The sequence below is a fragment of the Rhinatrema bivittatum genome, chromosome 3, assembly GCF_901001135.1.
Source record: "Rhinatrema bivittatum chromosome 3, aRhiBiv1.1, whole genome shotgun sequence".
Classification (NCBI taxonomy): Eukaryota; Metazoa; Chordata; class Amphibia; order Gymnophiona; family Rhinatrematidae; genus Rhinatrema; species Rhinatrema bivittatum.
This window is the reverse complement of record NC_042617.1, coordinates 36,174,068-36,189,319: the sequence shown is the minus strand read 5'-3', so window position 1 is coordinate 36,189,319 and position 15,252 is coordinate 36,174,068. Positions and strand designations below refer to the sequence as shown.

The window sequence follows — 15,252 nt, the reverse complement described above, 5'->3', positions numbered from 1 at the left end:
TTTACCAGTACAATAAAATATACAGAGGAGACAAAAGCCACGAGTACTTTTTACCCAAGGACTATGAACCAAATTTTAAAGCACACGTGAGTATAAAGCACCTGCAGACTTTTGCACAGGAAAATAAAATCAGACAGAGTAATTTTCAAAGGAAAATGGAAATGTACATGCTATCGAAGCAATTTTCAAAAGCTCATTTACCCGCGTTAAGTACGCCTAATGCATGTAAAAACCTGTTGGCAATTCAATGGCATATAATGCAGCAATCAAGGCTTTTGAAAATTTCCATGCTAATGTTACGTTTTCCTTTGAAAATTACTCCACATTTGCTTTATTTTCCCTGCTCCATCCAAAACACGCCCCTGGGAATGCCTCATAGAAACATGATGCTAGAAAAAAGACCGTATGGCCCATTCAGTCTGCCTATCCATACAATTAATTTAGCATTATAATTCTCATCACTTCCTTAAGAGATCCCCTGTATCTATCTCATGCTTTCTTAATTCAGATACTCCATCACTTCCCACTGGGAAGCTTCCCACACATCCTCCGCCGTCTCTGAAAAGAAATATTTCCTAAGATTACTCCTGCGTCTACCCCCTTTCAACCTCATCTCATAACCCAATCTAGATCCTCCTTCCACTGAAAGAGGCTCAACTCCTGTGCATGAAAACCTTTGAGATATTTGAATGTCTCTTATCATACCTTCCCTATCTCGCCTTTCCTCCAGGGTGTACACGTTTAGATCTTTAACTCTATCCCCATACCTTTTAGAACGAAGACCACTGACCATTTTAATGGCCACCCTCTTGACAAGACTCCATCCTGGGTGGTGCCCTGCAGTTATCGTTCATGCCGTCCCAGCATCGGATAAGTGGCCAATACTTTTAGCCTTCCTCAAATGAGGGTAAAAGTATGTGTGCATGGTGGAACACCACATGTAATTTTAGCTGTACTGAAGAAAGGGAATTTTCAGAGATCCAATTCATGCACGTAAAATTGCTATTTACCAGTGCAAATGCCTTTAAATAAGGAATAGTAGTAAACTAGCATAAGCTATATAACCGTAGATGAAAAGAATTGTTTATATGATCAGAGATAACGTCGTTTTGCACAGTAGAGCTTGATTCATTGACTTTTCTCCCATTCTGGGCCTGCTTGATCAAGGTCCCCCACCCCCTCCCTCCCAAGGACACAGAACGAGAGAAAAAAAAAAAAGCCTTCATGAATTAGGTTCTGTTTCCTGTGGAAAAAGACCTTGGTGAATCAGGTGCACACCATGAGGAATGGAAGGAAAAACCAAAAAAAAATAAACGAGAAAAAGGAGGAGGGTGTGGAAAGGTTTAAGCTGGAAGCAGTTTAGTTTGCTAAACACTTTTATACCCCCCTCTAGCAGACTCAAGCACCCAGATGTGCCTGAAGACCTGGAGCCTGTAAAGCAAGTGGGAGCTGGTTTAAAGATAAGCGGCTCCCTAAGCACACCACAGCAAGATGCAAATCGGGCTTTAAATGCCTGTGCGCCGAAGGAATGCAATGTGCTGAACGAGATGTCCAAAACATGAACCGACAAACAAAACCCCGGCCGTAAAAAATAATTTATGAGCAGATTTAGGTTGTGATAAAACCGCAAGGGGGCTTTCGGCCAATAAAAAAACTGCTCGACTGGCTGACATGCCTCCTCCTCCTCCTCTCTCAACGCCCCCGCCCCCTTCCATGTCCCCTTCTCTAGTTATTGTGCGATGACAGCCTTAACCTGCAAGACACGCCAGCAGCAGCAGCAGCGCCTGGTATTTCAGGATGCACACATTTCAGAAAGGGTCGGTTTGCCATCACCTTTCTAAGAAGTGCTTACAAATCTCATCCATGTAACAAGATCCATGAGCCGATGCAAGACCATTCAGCTCTTATTCACAGGTACGGCCAAAACATGATACATCAGACTTACATTCTGCTAATCAATTCAAACAGGAAAATCTTTCATGTCACACATGCGTGAGAATAGAAAGCTTAAAAATGTGAAAAAAATATATATCTCGTCGTATGCTTTTTGGCAAACAACACCGGGTGGGGGGAAGAGAAAGCCATGGGACAGGCAATTAAATAATCCGGAGCGATGAGAATTCCTGCCACTGCTTGAAGAGCAAAATGTCCTGCATTATCAGAACTTTTTGCCTGAAGGTCAAGCCAAGCATCCAGGCTCGGGAGACATAATATACGATCCTTAAACAGACAGGCTAAGCTGCGTTTATCGATTGCAAGTGCAAGGCCAGGACTGCTTCCCTATCACTGTCTGTCAGAACTGTGAAACTGGTGCTATTGCTAGGGAATAAAAACAGACCGGCACCTGAACGTGAAATTAAAATGCACAGGAAGTGCCCTGAAAAATAAAAAGAAAATAAACAAAAACAAAAAAAACCCCAGACCTCCGCCTCTTGGCCATGAACAAAGGTCTCCTTCCAACAAGATATTACAATATGGTGTGAACGCGCTTGTCAATACAATAAGACACAAGCAAAAAACAGGCACTCAATTTGAGCGCCTGTTTTCCTAACGCACTCACATCCACATTCCCTGTGCGCGCGATGCGTTATTCTAATGAGGAAGAAATCGACGCGGCGTACAAAAGAGGCGCATTAGGGAGAAATGTGCGTTTCTGGCACTCAAAAGTATATTGGATTGGTTGCACGGACGTCTAAAGTGAGCATTCCTAGCAAAAAAAAAAATGCATCGCTTACATGAAGTTACAGAAAACTGCACTTGTGCTGTTTAACAAAAGACAAGGATCCGCCCATGGTTTTTAAAGGTGTGCTTTAGCTAATCATCAGGCTCCACTCTACTACTCCCTATATACACTTTTATATATTTTGTTCTAACCCCAAATAACTAGATCTTATACTAATCTCTCTAAACTACACTACCCTACAAGAGGCATATTTTTCGCAACACGGAGGCCCAAATCTTTTATGATTCCCTTGAGCCCTTGGCTGCGACTAAACTTTATTCCCTCCTCCGCAGCCTGAATTAATTTTCTGGCGTAAATAAATGCATGTTGGGTGCCCAGCCTTTGGATACACTTTCCTGCATCGGGTGGTAATAGGTAATGTCTTCATTGGCACAGAATTTATATGCATTGGGTGCAAACGATTTTGCATTTGTTAGGGCATGAGTTTTGGACGCACTAACCTCTCTTCAGCATTGGATACTATTCTTGTGTGCCCAAAATGCACGCCCAACCTTGAGTAAACCAGTGTGCTAGGCTGGGCGTACCTTACTGCATCAGCCTGTGCGGTGGCAAGGGAGACAGCGACCGTGTATGGTATCAGCAATGGCAGCCCATGAACCCATCTCTCTTGTCTTTCGTACTCCCATTATCATATTAGAGATCGGCAAACACGTCTCTCGTTAATCAGCTATTTTAAAATGTACTTCTATTTCTAATGAGATGTGAAACTGGACTAACTGTCAGAGTCCGCCCCTTTTTTTGGGTGGGTTCCGCTAGTGCAAGAGCACCTACTGTTGATGGCGTGTCCCTCTGTCCGTCCATCCGTACACACACACATGCCGGAACTCAAAAGCTGAAATTTGGAACAAGGGATAGAGCCTAAAAATGATGGGGAATTATGATTTTGGTTCCAATCCATGCAAAACTACAAGGAGGAAGCGAAATGCACCTTTGTATATCATGCTTCTAGCCTGCACTTTCCAACCTGCATAACAATGCTGCATATTGTTTCTGAATGGATAATATTCCAATATTTTTTCCACTTCATTACTGTTCTTAAATTATCAACTTGGATGCTAGTTTATTGTTATTCCAGTAATTAATGTAAGGTGAATGAGAATAAGAAAGAATAAGTATAACCTGGCAGTCAGATTGGTAATATTTGTACAAGGAGAGTTTTCCTGACAGTCTCAAGCTGTTAATCCTGTGCTTTACTTGAGAAATGCTAGGGTAAAAAACGACATTTCTCTCAAGCTGCCTTGGAATGGGTTATCCCATTTCAGAGTTAAGCTGAAGTGAATGCGTGCACAAAGACACCATCAGCAGTTGGGAAGTGAATCAAGGAACACCGGTAGGTGATTTATTTCACCTGTCAACAAGAAACGTAGTTAGTTGCATGCTCTTATCTAGCCATGTAGTTTTGCTTTAACTGGGATAAAAAAAAAAAGGAACCATTTATCTAAATGAACATCTTAACCTGCATAAGCATTTGCAGTCCAGTAAAGAGGTTGGAATTCTAGTGTCGGATTGTGCAACAAACACAACAGCCATCTCCTCAGGGTGCACCATTTACGTGGGGGAGGGGGGGGTTTCGAGCTGCATTAAGATGCAGGCCTATCCCCGGAGCCTGACTGCACAGCCAGGAAGCCAGGAGATACTGATATCACAGCACAGGCACCTCCTCATGCACTGATTGATTAGGTCTGGTTTTCTTTTTTCAGCGGAGATCCAGTGCTCATGCAAGCACCAGAGTGTCAGCGCCGGAAGATGAAGCACAGCATTTATACTCAGAACCAGTAACACATCAGCAAAAGAAAGACTTAAGTCAGCACGTTTTAACTCTCATTTTGGACAAATCACTACTGGCAGTATCAGCTGAGCAATCAAATTTAGATATCAAAGTTAAGTGCCTATTTTCAGAACTAAGTTCCGTAGTCAATGGATGCCTATCTTTAGGTTTCCAAAAACTTAGGCATCTACAGTTTAGGCCTGCTATTCATTCACCTAACGTTAGGCACCTAGTTTAGGAGCTTAGCACTGGAAATCAGCACTGAGTGAGCACCTAACTTCATTCCCCTGACCTGATCCATCACCACCCACACCCTATCAGGAATCTAAATTTAGGTGCTCAATCTAACTCTAATTCGGGCAACCTTGTTTTTTGTTTTTTTTTAATAATAGCCTCACATTCACTAGAAACCAAACTGCACCCATCAATTTATTTCATGTGGCTAACCAAGAGGTGAAAGGTCAATGCCTGTACTCATTTCTTGTGCTACTCAGTACCCAGCGATGAGCTGCTAACAGCACTGGTCCTCAAGAGCCACAAGCCAGTCGGGTTTTCAAGACATCCGCAATAAATATGCATGAGATGCATTTGCATGCAATGAGGCAGTGCACGTGTATCTCATTAATATTCAGTGCAGATACTTTAAATAAAACAACCGGCTTGTGCCGCTCGAGAATCAACGTGGCCTACCCAGTACTACAACAACGTCCTCTCTTAGACCAGCAGTAGAGCACTATGGCAAATTTTTAGTGCTGATTTTTTTTTTTAAACTACAATGGTAAATGTTTATTTTACTTCCAATTTAATAAGAAAAAGAGATGCATTTTGTAAAGTAGTTAAAATTGTGCACTAAATTGAAAGTAAAAATAAATATGCTAAAATGGAATTAAATTTAGCTTCCATTTTTTTCTACTTTACTGGTTAGAGGTGGAAGTTAAGATTGACTCACACCTTTAACCATTGCATTAAAAAAAAACAAAACTGGAGGTTCACTGATCCAGTCTTGCCTAACCCAGGAGCCCCAAGGCAGAGGGACTTTTGTCTGGGGACCAGAAAGAGCCCCATTAACCCACCCACCTACCCAATCACCCACCATCCATTCACCTAACCCACCCCTCACCCACCTACTGGGGTAGGGTAGTGAAGAGGAGTAGGGTTGGTAAGCAAGTGGGGGAAGGTAAGTGAGAGAGTGGAGGGTTAGGTGGATGGGGAGTTAGGCGTGTGAGTGAGGTAGGCAGGTGGGTGGAGGGAGGGATAGCTAAGTGGGTTAATGAATGGGGGTGTAGGTAGGTGAATGGACTGTGGGCTTCTATCTAAGCCTTAGATAGTGGGGGGATCACAGTGGGCAATTGGTAGATTGAAGGAGCTTAGGCATAAGGGACGCTGGGCATAATGGAGATAGGTTAGAGAGTATGGGAGTCCTGGAATCAAACTGCTTAGATTCAGGGGACTCGGGCTGCCTGAGGGGCCTGTCCTGACACCCAGGTCTGTGGGTCCCGTGTCTAGGGATTCCCAACTTGGAGATACCAGGCTGGCGGGTGACTTGATTCTCTAACTTCCATTGACTTCCTATAGAATTAAATGGCAGCTGAAGCTTTACTTCAGCCCTGCGGAGAAGTTTTAGCATCAAAAGAAAGTTGTTAAAAAAAAAAAAATAAGTAGGCCAAATTTTAGTGCACTTTGCTGTATTGAAAGTAATTCCATATGCAGCTCATTTAGCATGCAAAGTGCACTAAACGTATATCTGTTTTTTACTTCCTGGCTTGGAACACATTTTAATGCACTGAAACCCTGATACATAGGATGTAATTGTAGCTCACAAAAAAATATAAGCTAAACCCAAAATAAAGTGGTGCCCAATGCCTAGCACATTTTATTGCATCAGCCTCTAGAACAGGGGTCGGGAACCTTTTTGGCTGAGAGAGCCATGAACGCCACATATTTTAAAATGTAATTCCGTGAGAGCCCTACTAACTACAACCCCCCACCCTCCTGATGCCCCCCAAGACCTGCCAAAAGTCCTTGGTGGTCCAGCGGGGGTCCAGGGCTCGCAGACAAATCTTTAATAAAAAAGTAAAAATCTAACAAAACCCCCCACCCTCCTGACGCCCCCCAAGACCTGCCAAAAGTCCTTGGTGGTCCAGCGGGGGTCCGGGAGCGATCTCCTGGACTTGGGCTGTTGGCTGCCAGTAGTCAAAATGGCGCCGACAGCCCTTTGCCCTCACTATGTCACTGGGGTCAACCAATGGCGGTGGTAGCCCCTGTGACATAGTAAGGGCAAAGGGCCGTCGGCGCCATTTTGATTACTGGCAGCCAACAGCCCAAGTCCAGGCGATCGCTCCTGGACCCCCGCTGGACCACCAGGGACTTTTGGCAGGTCTTGGGGGGGTCAGGAGGGTGGGGGTTGTAGTAAATTAATTTTGGAGGTCTTGGGGGGCATCAGGAGGGTGGGGGATTTTGTTAGATTTTTACTTTTTTATTAAAGATTTGTCTGCGAGCCAGATGCAGCCATCAAAAGAGCCATATCTGGCTCCCGAGCCCATAGGTTCCTGACCCCTGCTCTAGAAGAAAGTATGGTCAAAAGCGGAACCCCAATGCCTTGCCACCCCAGATGACAGAATAATTCCCAGGAACTGCCCTGTCGTCCAGTGGTTGCTTTATCCTTTTATTGGGCTTTAATTTTTTTGCTATCTTGTTAAAATGAGAGCAGAATTCCAAAATGTTCCCAATAACAATTTGTGAAAACAGGGCAATTCCAGGGAATTAGCGCCCTCTGTTCTTCCCGGACCGAACCCAAACAGGACACATAGCTCGTGGCTCGTTTTTGTATTATAAAGGGAGAAACTATACGTGCATGTCCGACATATTTTCTTGCCATCGTGCAAAATGTTCTGCATTTAGATGCATACCCATGTCTGCACTAGCTTTTTAGCTTTTATACCTTCAGTTGGGGATGGAGAAAGGTCGCTGTGCTAATTATTCATTTTTGCTTGAATGAAGAAGTTTATTGATTAGACAAAATGCTGCATATTTATTTAGGTACCTTCAGCACCATCTATGAAGTCGGTGCCTGGAGCATAACTTAAACCAGCCACATGGTACTGGTATGGTCACCTAGCGTAGCTGCTGTAGATTCAGCTACCAAGAAGGATTGATGTGGTTATCCTGTTAGCTCACTCAGATACGAATTAAAAAAAAAAAAAAGTCAAAACAAATTGCAAGTGATAAAATAATAAAAAGATAATAATCACCCGCAACTTGTTTATTCACTTGGTATTTCTAGCTATTAAACATAAAAAAAAATAATAATAATCAGCAAATGGCATTGCTGCCCCTCAGCACATTTAAGCGCCCAAACATTTCTATGATTTTATGCTGTGCAAAGATCTTTGACTGCACACTGCTTACTCTGAAACAGAACAGTTTTCATCCCATGTAACAATTTTCACAATTCGAGGAGGGAAAATGAAGTCTTGGGATGATATTGCTGTGTGGTTAAAAATAAAGGGGGGGGTGGAAACAAAGTTACTTCAACACCCAAGGACGGCTATGGCCTGCCGATACAACACGCCACGCACATACGCGGCCGAGGCACAAGGTCAAACCCAGAGCTAGACAAGCAGCAGCCGCGGCAGAGGCGTTCCGATGGTCAGAGTGACAGCACAGCAGGTATTAATGCTCTCACAACAGCACAGAAGCTATTATTTTCATATTCTTAATTGGATTTTAGTTTAAAATCTGATAAAGTCTGAACAGTAGTGCAATAGGCGTGCCAACCAAAGCACTTCATCAGCCAATGACATTGTGGTTTTCATGCATCAGCATATCAGGCGCACGCCCGAAGCCGAAAGGTCAAACCCAGGGCTGGACTCGAGGGAGGGAGGGGGAAGCAGCGTCCCCCCTCCCCCCCCCATACTCTTTCAGGGGGGGGGTGGCATTTTCCGAGAAAGCTAGGCGGCGGCGACGCAAAATCGGCACACGGCCAAGCGAGTCAGCGCACGCTCACTGGCTCCACGGTGGCTTCCCGCCCGCTCCTCTTACATGGGGGGGGGGGGGGCGGCTCCCTGTGAGAACAAGGAAAAACTCGTGAGGAAACAGGTGCTGCAGCGGGACCAGTCGGGGGGGGGGGGGGGGGGCACAGCGGCTTGCGGTCCCTGCGCCGATTCCAGCACCGACGGCCAAACGTCGCCACCTCTAGTGTGCAGGTTCCATGACCGGCCCCCGGCAGCATCTCCTGGTTTTTTTTTTCAGCGGATGAGGCGAGAGGCTGGGAGACTTTTAGGCGTGACCCTCCCCCACCCCCTCCAAAAAAAAAATAATAATAATAATAATTCACCCACACCTGAACAGATCTAAAATACTTTAACTGCAGATATGCCAGCGGCATTTCCTTATCCCGGACTTGTGTAGAGCTTTCTGTTAGATTCATTCCTGGAGTATAGGGATGCAGGTCTGGGCCCCACACTTCAGGATAACAATGACCCAGAAAAGGTGTAGAACAGCGCAGAGCAGGCCTTAATTTGTAGACAAATAGGGAAGCGGAATAGGTGAGGGACCGGGTGTGAACCGTGAGAAGAGCCAGAGCCGGGTGTGAATCTCTCTCTCTCTCTCTCACACATTCAGAGGTGAACAAAGTACTCCTCCTCCTCCTTATTCCAGCTCCCACCGGTGCTCCACCCCCCCCCCCCCCCTCACCACCACCCCCTCCTCTCACTAGTGCTCAGCTCTTTTCTCCTTCCCTGCAGGCTGCCTGGAAGGAGGGTTTGGAGTGGAATATTCTGCTGCTCTGCCTATTGAGTCGGAAACAGAGGTGCCGGGACTGCGTTCCAGGCCGTTTCCCCCGCACCCCCCCCCCCCCCCCCCCCCCCCCCATCCCACAAATTAAGTTCTGGAGCAGAGAAGCTAAAAATTACAGAGATGGAGACGCTTCCCTGTAAAGAAAGGCCTATCAAATGTGGCTTCTTTTATTTATTTAAAAAAAAAGGAGAAGGTTAAGGAGGAACATGATTTACCTTTCCAAAGCTGCATAAGGATCTTGCAGTGGAACTATTTGCCCTCAGGGGACAGCACAGCAGAAAAGTGCTGTCAGACTACAGTGAAACAGGTCTCATAAATTTACAGTGTACAGTGGTAAATGGAGGAAGTGCCGCTATCATTCCGGCTACATCTGCAACCAGATTTATTAGAAATAAACAAACAAATACCGGTTGCATTTCTAATCTAAAGAACAAAAAAAAAAAAAAAAAGGTCAACTCCAGGTTTCTCCAGTGTCATGCTGTTTGAGTATATGAAGGCAGTTCTTCCACTGGGAGAGACAACTCTCTGCGACGCCTGGGCCCTGATTCACTAAAGATTTTTTTTTTTTTCTATAGCCACGGAATGGGAAAAAGAGAAAGAAAAAAAAAAAAAAAGATCCTTTGTGAATAAGGCTGCTCCTTTTTAACTGTTCATGGATCACCGCTAGGGAACTGGCAGACGGTGAACTGTACTGTGTTACCATTTTACTTTCTATATAAAAAAAACTCTTTCAGTAACCGTAGGAAATAATTTTGACACAGAAGCAGGCAACTGACCGAGGCCGACTCCGAACAACAATAAAAAAATAAAAAAATAAATTATTTAAGCCTAGATATTCCACCCAAACAAATCAAAGCATATCGTCTCTACAGCTATAAAGTGTTTTTCTCCCTGGCGCCCTCCTGCTTCCAATCACTTGCTCCAGTGATTTCCAAATCTCAGTCTAAGCGTGCAGGGAACCTCAAAATTTCAAAGCAGTATATCACAGGACCTGTATTCTGAACCAGATTCTACAGCTCAGTACTTTGTTGCCTTTGAATACTTATCGGCTTTTGAAGAAATGTCTCATAAACAAAACAATCTCCCCAAATTCTGGACTGTTGCATTATTCATGGCACATTAGCTCCTTCCCCAACATTAAATGAATGCAAAGAATGAAAAAAAACAAAGCCCTCTCTTCCAAGTCTGTTGCTCTATTTTCAACTGGGTTTTGGTTTTTTTTTGGTTTGTTTTTTTTTAACATTTGCTGCATTGCTATGGGAAATGTCTCATTCTGTAAAAAAAAAAAAAAAAAAAGTCACTCTGAGCAGTTTTGCACAGCTTCACTTAACACTCTTCTCACTGCTCAAATGGCTCTCTTAGGATAATAAGAGGCATGTTGCGGGTCCCACTTGCGCCCGACCTGCTCACGGGACCACTTACCCTTCCCTCCGCACCAGCCAGTCCCGGGTCGGCCTCCCTCGCCTCTGCCGCGGCGTTCCCCGGCGCTTCACCTCCCAGCTCCAACCAGGCCTTGCGGCGGGGCTCGGCGTCCTCTGTGGCGTCGGCCCCCGCCCCTAGGTGCACGCGGACTGACCGGCCCCTTAAAGGGCCAAAGGCACGTCTCAGCTCCGCGGCACAACCAGATTGAACTCTGCTTAAAAGGAAGTGCCTCCCGTCACTTCCTTGCCTTGGCAATCGGGTCGATCACTTGGTGATAGCAAGTTTGCCTCTCTGTGTTTCCTGTGTCTCCTGTTCCAGCGTCTCCTGTGTCTCCAGTCCCAGAGTCTCCTGCTCCTTCGTCTCTCCATCCCTGGTAGTACCTTTCGGACTGATCTCACGGTACTGACCTTTGCTTGACTACTCCTTGATTGCTGCCTGCCCTGACCTCTGCCTAGAACACAGACTACGCTCGTCTGCCACCCGGAACCCGACCTCCTGCTTGACCTGACTACGTCCGGATTGACCCTTGCTACCAACTCTGCCTGGCTGACCATTCTGCATAAGACTCTGGCCTTGATTCTTGCCATACACTCGGACACTCTATTCTGGCTTCCTGCAACACCTGGACTTCCTTGTCTGAGCACCGACCGCGCACCCTTGTTCGTGGTGGGCACTCCCTTGAACTTTACCTCTAGGAGACCCTGCGAGGTCCACCTAAGACCAGGCGGCCCGGGTAACCAAGGGCTCAACCTGAGGGAACCCCGGGTTGCTGTTGGCGAAGCTCCAGCTAGCTTCTGTCTCCTCCTGTGCTCCGCCTCCTGGTGGCAGGCGCTCTCCGGGTCCGACCGGAGGGCCCTACCAATCCTGCACCAGACCAAGGGTCCACCTCCAGCGCAACAAGGCATTCCTTGCGCCAGTTATTAACTTACATATCATTTACAGTCTCCATTAAATTATATTAACAGTGGTGCTCTGGACATGGAGGTGGAGCAGACAAAAACAGAAACCAAACTGAAGAAATACTGGGATCAGCACAGGAGGATCCTTTAGTTATGAAGACGTGAAAGGGAAAGCCAGAGATCCAGTGGGTCTACAGAATGGCACCAGGAAGTAAACTGGAAAAGCAATCAGGACTGGATCTTACAGTCCTGATCTGCAGTCATATTCTTTGTTTCTGTGAGGAAAGGGATAGGATTTCTAAGGAGCGTAGGCATCACAAAATAGCTGTAAAGATTAATGTTATTGCTAATGTCTGCTTCAGTACTTCCTGAATGCTTTCTTAAAAGGGTAAAAGCAAATGTAATATCTTCATTTTGCTGCTTGTAGCAGTCAATGCCAAGGAAAATCAGGACCTATCAAGATCCTTGATCTTCCTCCACTTAATTTCTCTCCACTGGAAAACAGTAAAAGCTACAAAATTTACCTTACGAATGTACCCATGTTCTGCAATGCAACAGGAGGGTATACAGAACAAGCAAGCAAGAGGCCACAAGTGAATCCCATAGAGGTTTGTCTTTTTGCCTGGATTCCTGGCATGCTTGCAAGTGATATCTTTTAATCAGACCAGTGTAAGAAGTATCCAAAGAGGTTGTGTGTGAATTTTCCAGGCAACACAACTCTGTCAGCTTTCGAAACGTTATCACAGTCCACAAAGAATCCGGCTTACTCAAGGACGGCTATTAGAATTCATGTTACCTAGAAATTAGTTGCATCACATGACCTCATGAGGTCCTAGCTGTCTTTACCGACCCAGAAAGAGTCCCTTACAGTACTTGATTTCCTTGTACTGGGGAGGGGGAGGGGGGAATCAAATCTCATTTATCAGGACACTAAAGGGGGGGGAATATCTTTGTAAGATTGTACATAATAAAGTCAGTAAATAAGCACAAGTTTTCAAAGCGGATCTACGCACAAAAGTCCAGTTTGAAAATTATCCCACCAAATCCTGCCGCCACAAGTTACACCTGCTAACACACCCTCACACAAATTTCTCATGAACACTTACACCCATAGTGGGTCAGACTAAGAACTTATCCACACACTTTTTAAAATCTGAAGGTATGTGAATAAGATCAAACCCGTCCCCAATTCCGCTCCCTTGAATGCCTCCGATCATGCTAGATAAACTTACACACGAGCGGAATAAGTTTACCCAAATATTGGGCTGGCAATTTTGTAATAGGCCATTTCTGCCTGCAAATGCAAAAGTGCCTCTGAAAATTACCTTCTCTAGGGGCAGCATCTCACACCTAACACAAAATCCAATTGTCTGTCTGCAACTGAAGACTCAGCAGAGCCCGAAAGTAAGCCGACCTGTGCCATGCAGAGGAGCTGTCAGCAGAACTCACCAAAGGCGAAATGAGCAGGGCCAAACCAAAGCCAGAGCTGGAACCACACAAGCAGAGGGGAAAGCCTGGGATGCTGCTGCTGCTCTTTCAGAAACGGATCTCCGCTCCTTGCCTTCATTCCATGATACATCTTTCATCAGCAAAAGGCATCCGTTCGCCACGGTCTGAAACGGGCAGAAAAAAAAAAAAGAAGAGGCACATTTAATAGCTTACTCCTCTCTCCTTTGTGTCTCAGAAACCCCAACCCGCGCCGCCTACAAGTGGCAATCCTAATGTAAGATGCTAATTAACGTTTCTCCAGTATGCCCAGAAACTGAAAACCGCCTTTCCTCAGGCGAGGGCTCCGCGCCCGCATCACTTTACCTCTAGGCCTGCTGCAAAATATATAAGGCAAGGAATATTCAGGCGCTCCATTTCATTGTGGTGCCCCGGTACTTCACGGTATTGGCTTGTCACCCTGCGCTTTGCTCGTAAGCAGGAGGCTTCATTTACAAACACTGGTTGGATTCATTCAGGAAACGCGATACTAATATTTCTAATTCCTTCCCTCCCCCCTCTTTCTTTTTTTTTTTTTTTTTTAAGTGAAAACCACCTTTCGCTGCTGCCTCACCTGCGAATCTCATGCATGGACACCGCTTCTTAATCCCCTTTCCGTCTAACGAGCCGTCCGTGCACGACCTCTGCTGCGCGAGACGGCCCCCGGCCTGCTGAAGGGGAACGGCAGACAGCGCGCGCGCGCGCGCCATCATCTACCTGTCCGTGACCGGCACTGCGCGAGACGCCAGGGGGATTCTCTCGCGCGCGCCCGCCGCAGCTCCTCGAGCCAATGGGAAGCCGGCGCGCTTGCACCTGTCTGCGCACGAGCTCGTCCGTCTTCTCGGTGCTCCAGCAGAGCGGGACTCCGGAGCCTCGGGGAAAGGGGAAAGCAGCTCCGGCAGCTAAACCCCCAAGAAAGGGCTTCGACCGAAGGAGAAAGCGTTTGGCCGTGGTAACAGAAAGGGGGGGGGGGAAAGAAATCATTCCACTTCTTAAACAGGCTGAGGAGGAAGCCTCTATGGCAACAATAATTATTAAGGTAGCTCAGCTCTACCAGTGCTTTTAAACTCTAGAGAAAGAACTGCATTGAAGAGCTGGGGAACTGGCCAGAAGATGATCCAGCAGGGAGAGTCTGCACTATGCCTACCACGTCGCTCCCACCTATGTTCGCACTTGGATTCCTGCATTTTCAGGGCCAGGACATCAGTCTGTCACGGAGCCTCCTTAAAGAAGCTAGCTGCAAGCCGCTTGGTCCTGCACACAGAAGGGCAGACAGGTGGAGAGAGAGAAAGAGAAAGCTAGGGCAGACAGGAACACTCCCTTTCCCCAGCCCCAGGGAGAGAAGAGAAAATAACGTGTTGTATCTTGCCACCATTCCAGAAACTGGATCTGACCAGGAACAATAGGAACCAGCACTAGAATCTGGGACTTGTCCTTGTTATTGTCCTTTCTGTACTCTGTAATTTTATCTTTACTGTTATTATTTCTGGTTTGTAAATATGTTCCCTTTCATTTTAACCACAGAGAGAGTAAAGTCCGAAGCATTTCTGTGAGTAAAACAGTGCTTTTCAACTGGAAATGTCCTGTTATGTAACTGCCTTGCCAATATGCAGGTAAACTTTTATGCCTATGCAAACAAATGTACCAGCAGCTGAGCCTGGGTGTTTCTGGGGGCTGAGCCTGAGTTGGAGAAGGGTTGCATTTACCTGCCTACTATTACATTTTTCAAAAGTATGCCTGCAAATTTTCTCCAAAAAAAATTCAATGCACAAATTAGCAGGTATAATTGTGTGCAGGTAGTGTTGGTGAGATAATTTGCAAAGGGAAGTTTTAAAGTGGTATTACTTATGCACATATTCACAGGGTATTACGAAATTATCTTGTTTATGTATTACTTTGGCAACACATTTAAAAATTATCATGCCAATAAAGTTATCTTGTTAATTCTGAAAAGAGCAAAGGCACAAGTCATGCAAGAAAGAAAAGAACAGAGAAACACAGGGAGAGAGGAAAAACACATGAGAGAGAGGAAAGGGAAGAGAGGGTATTAGAGGACAGAAAAGAGCAGAGACAGAGGGAGAAGGTATATTAGTTCGTGGGCAACTAATCTCACCCTCACCCTTCCCATTTCCCATCCA

The 15,252-nt window shown here is 45.7% G+C and overlaps 1 protein-coding gene across 3 annotated transcripts in view; it reads right to left on the bottom strand.

Annotated features, from left to right (window-relative positions):
• The window catches only part of SUSD4 (sushi domain containing 4), a 154,540-nt gene extending 140,679 nt beyond the window's left edge, over positions 1 to 13,861 (bottom strand). The window contains exons 1-2 of one of the 3 annotated variants that reach the window (XM_029593107.1): positions 13,689 to 13,861; positions 13,079 to 13,242 (exon numbers count right to left, since the gene is read on the bottom strand). In XM_029593107.1, the coding sequence (XP_029448967.1) occupies positions 13,079 to 13,208 (130 nt within the window). In that variant the 5' untranslated portion in view covers positions 13,209 to 13,242; positions 13,689 to 13,861. Of the gene's footprint in view, positions 1 to 13,078; positions 13,243 to 13,441; positions 13,599 to 13,688 lie in introns of those variants that run through there. The other 2 variants (XM_029593110.1, XM_029593109.1) reach the window with 2 other exon arrangements.
• Positions 13,862 to 15,252: the final 1,391 nt, after the last annotated feature.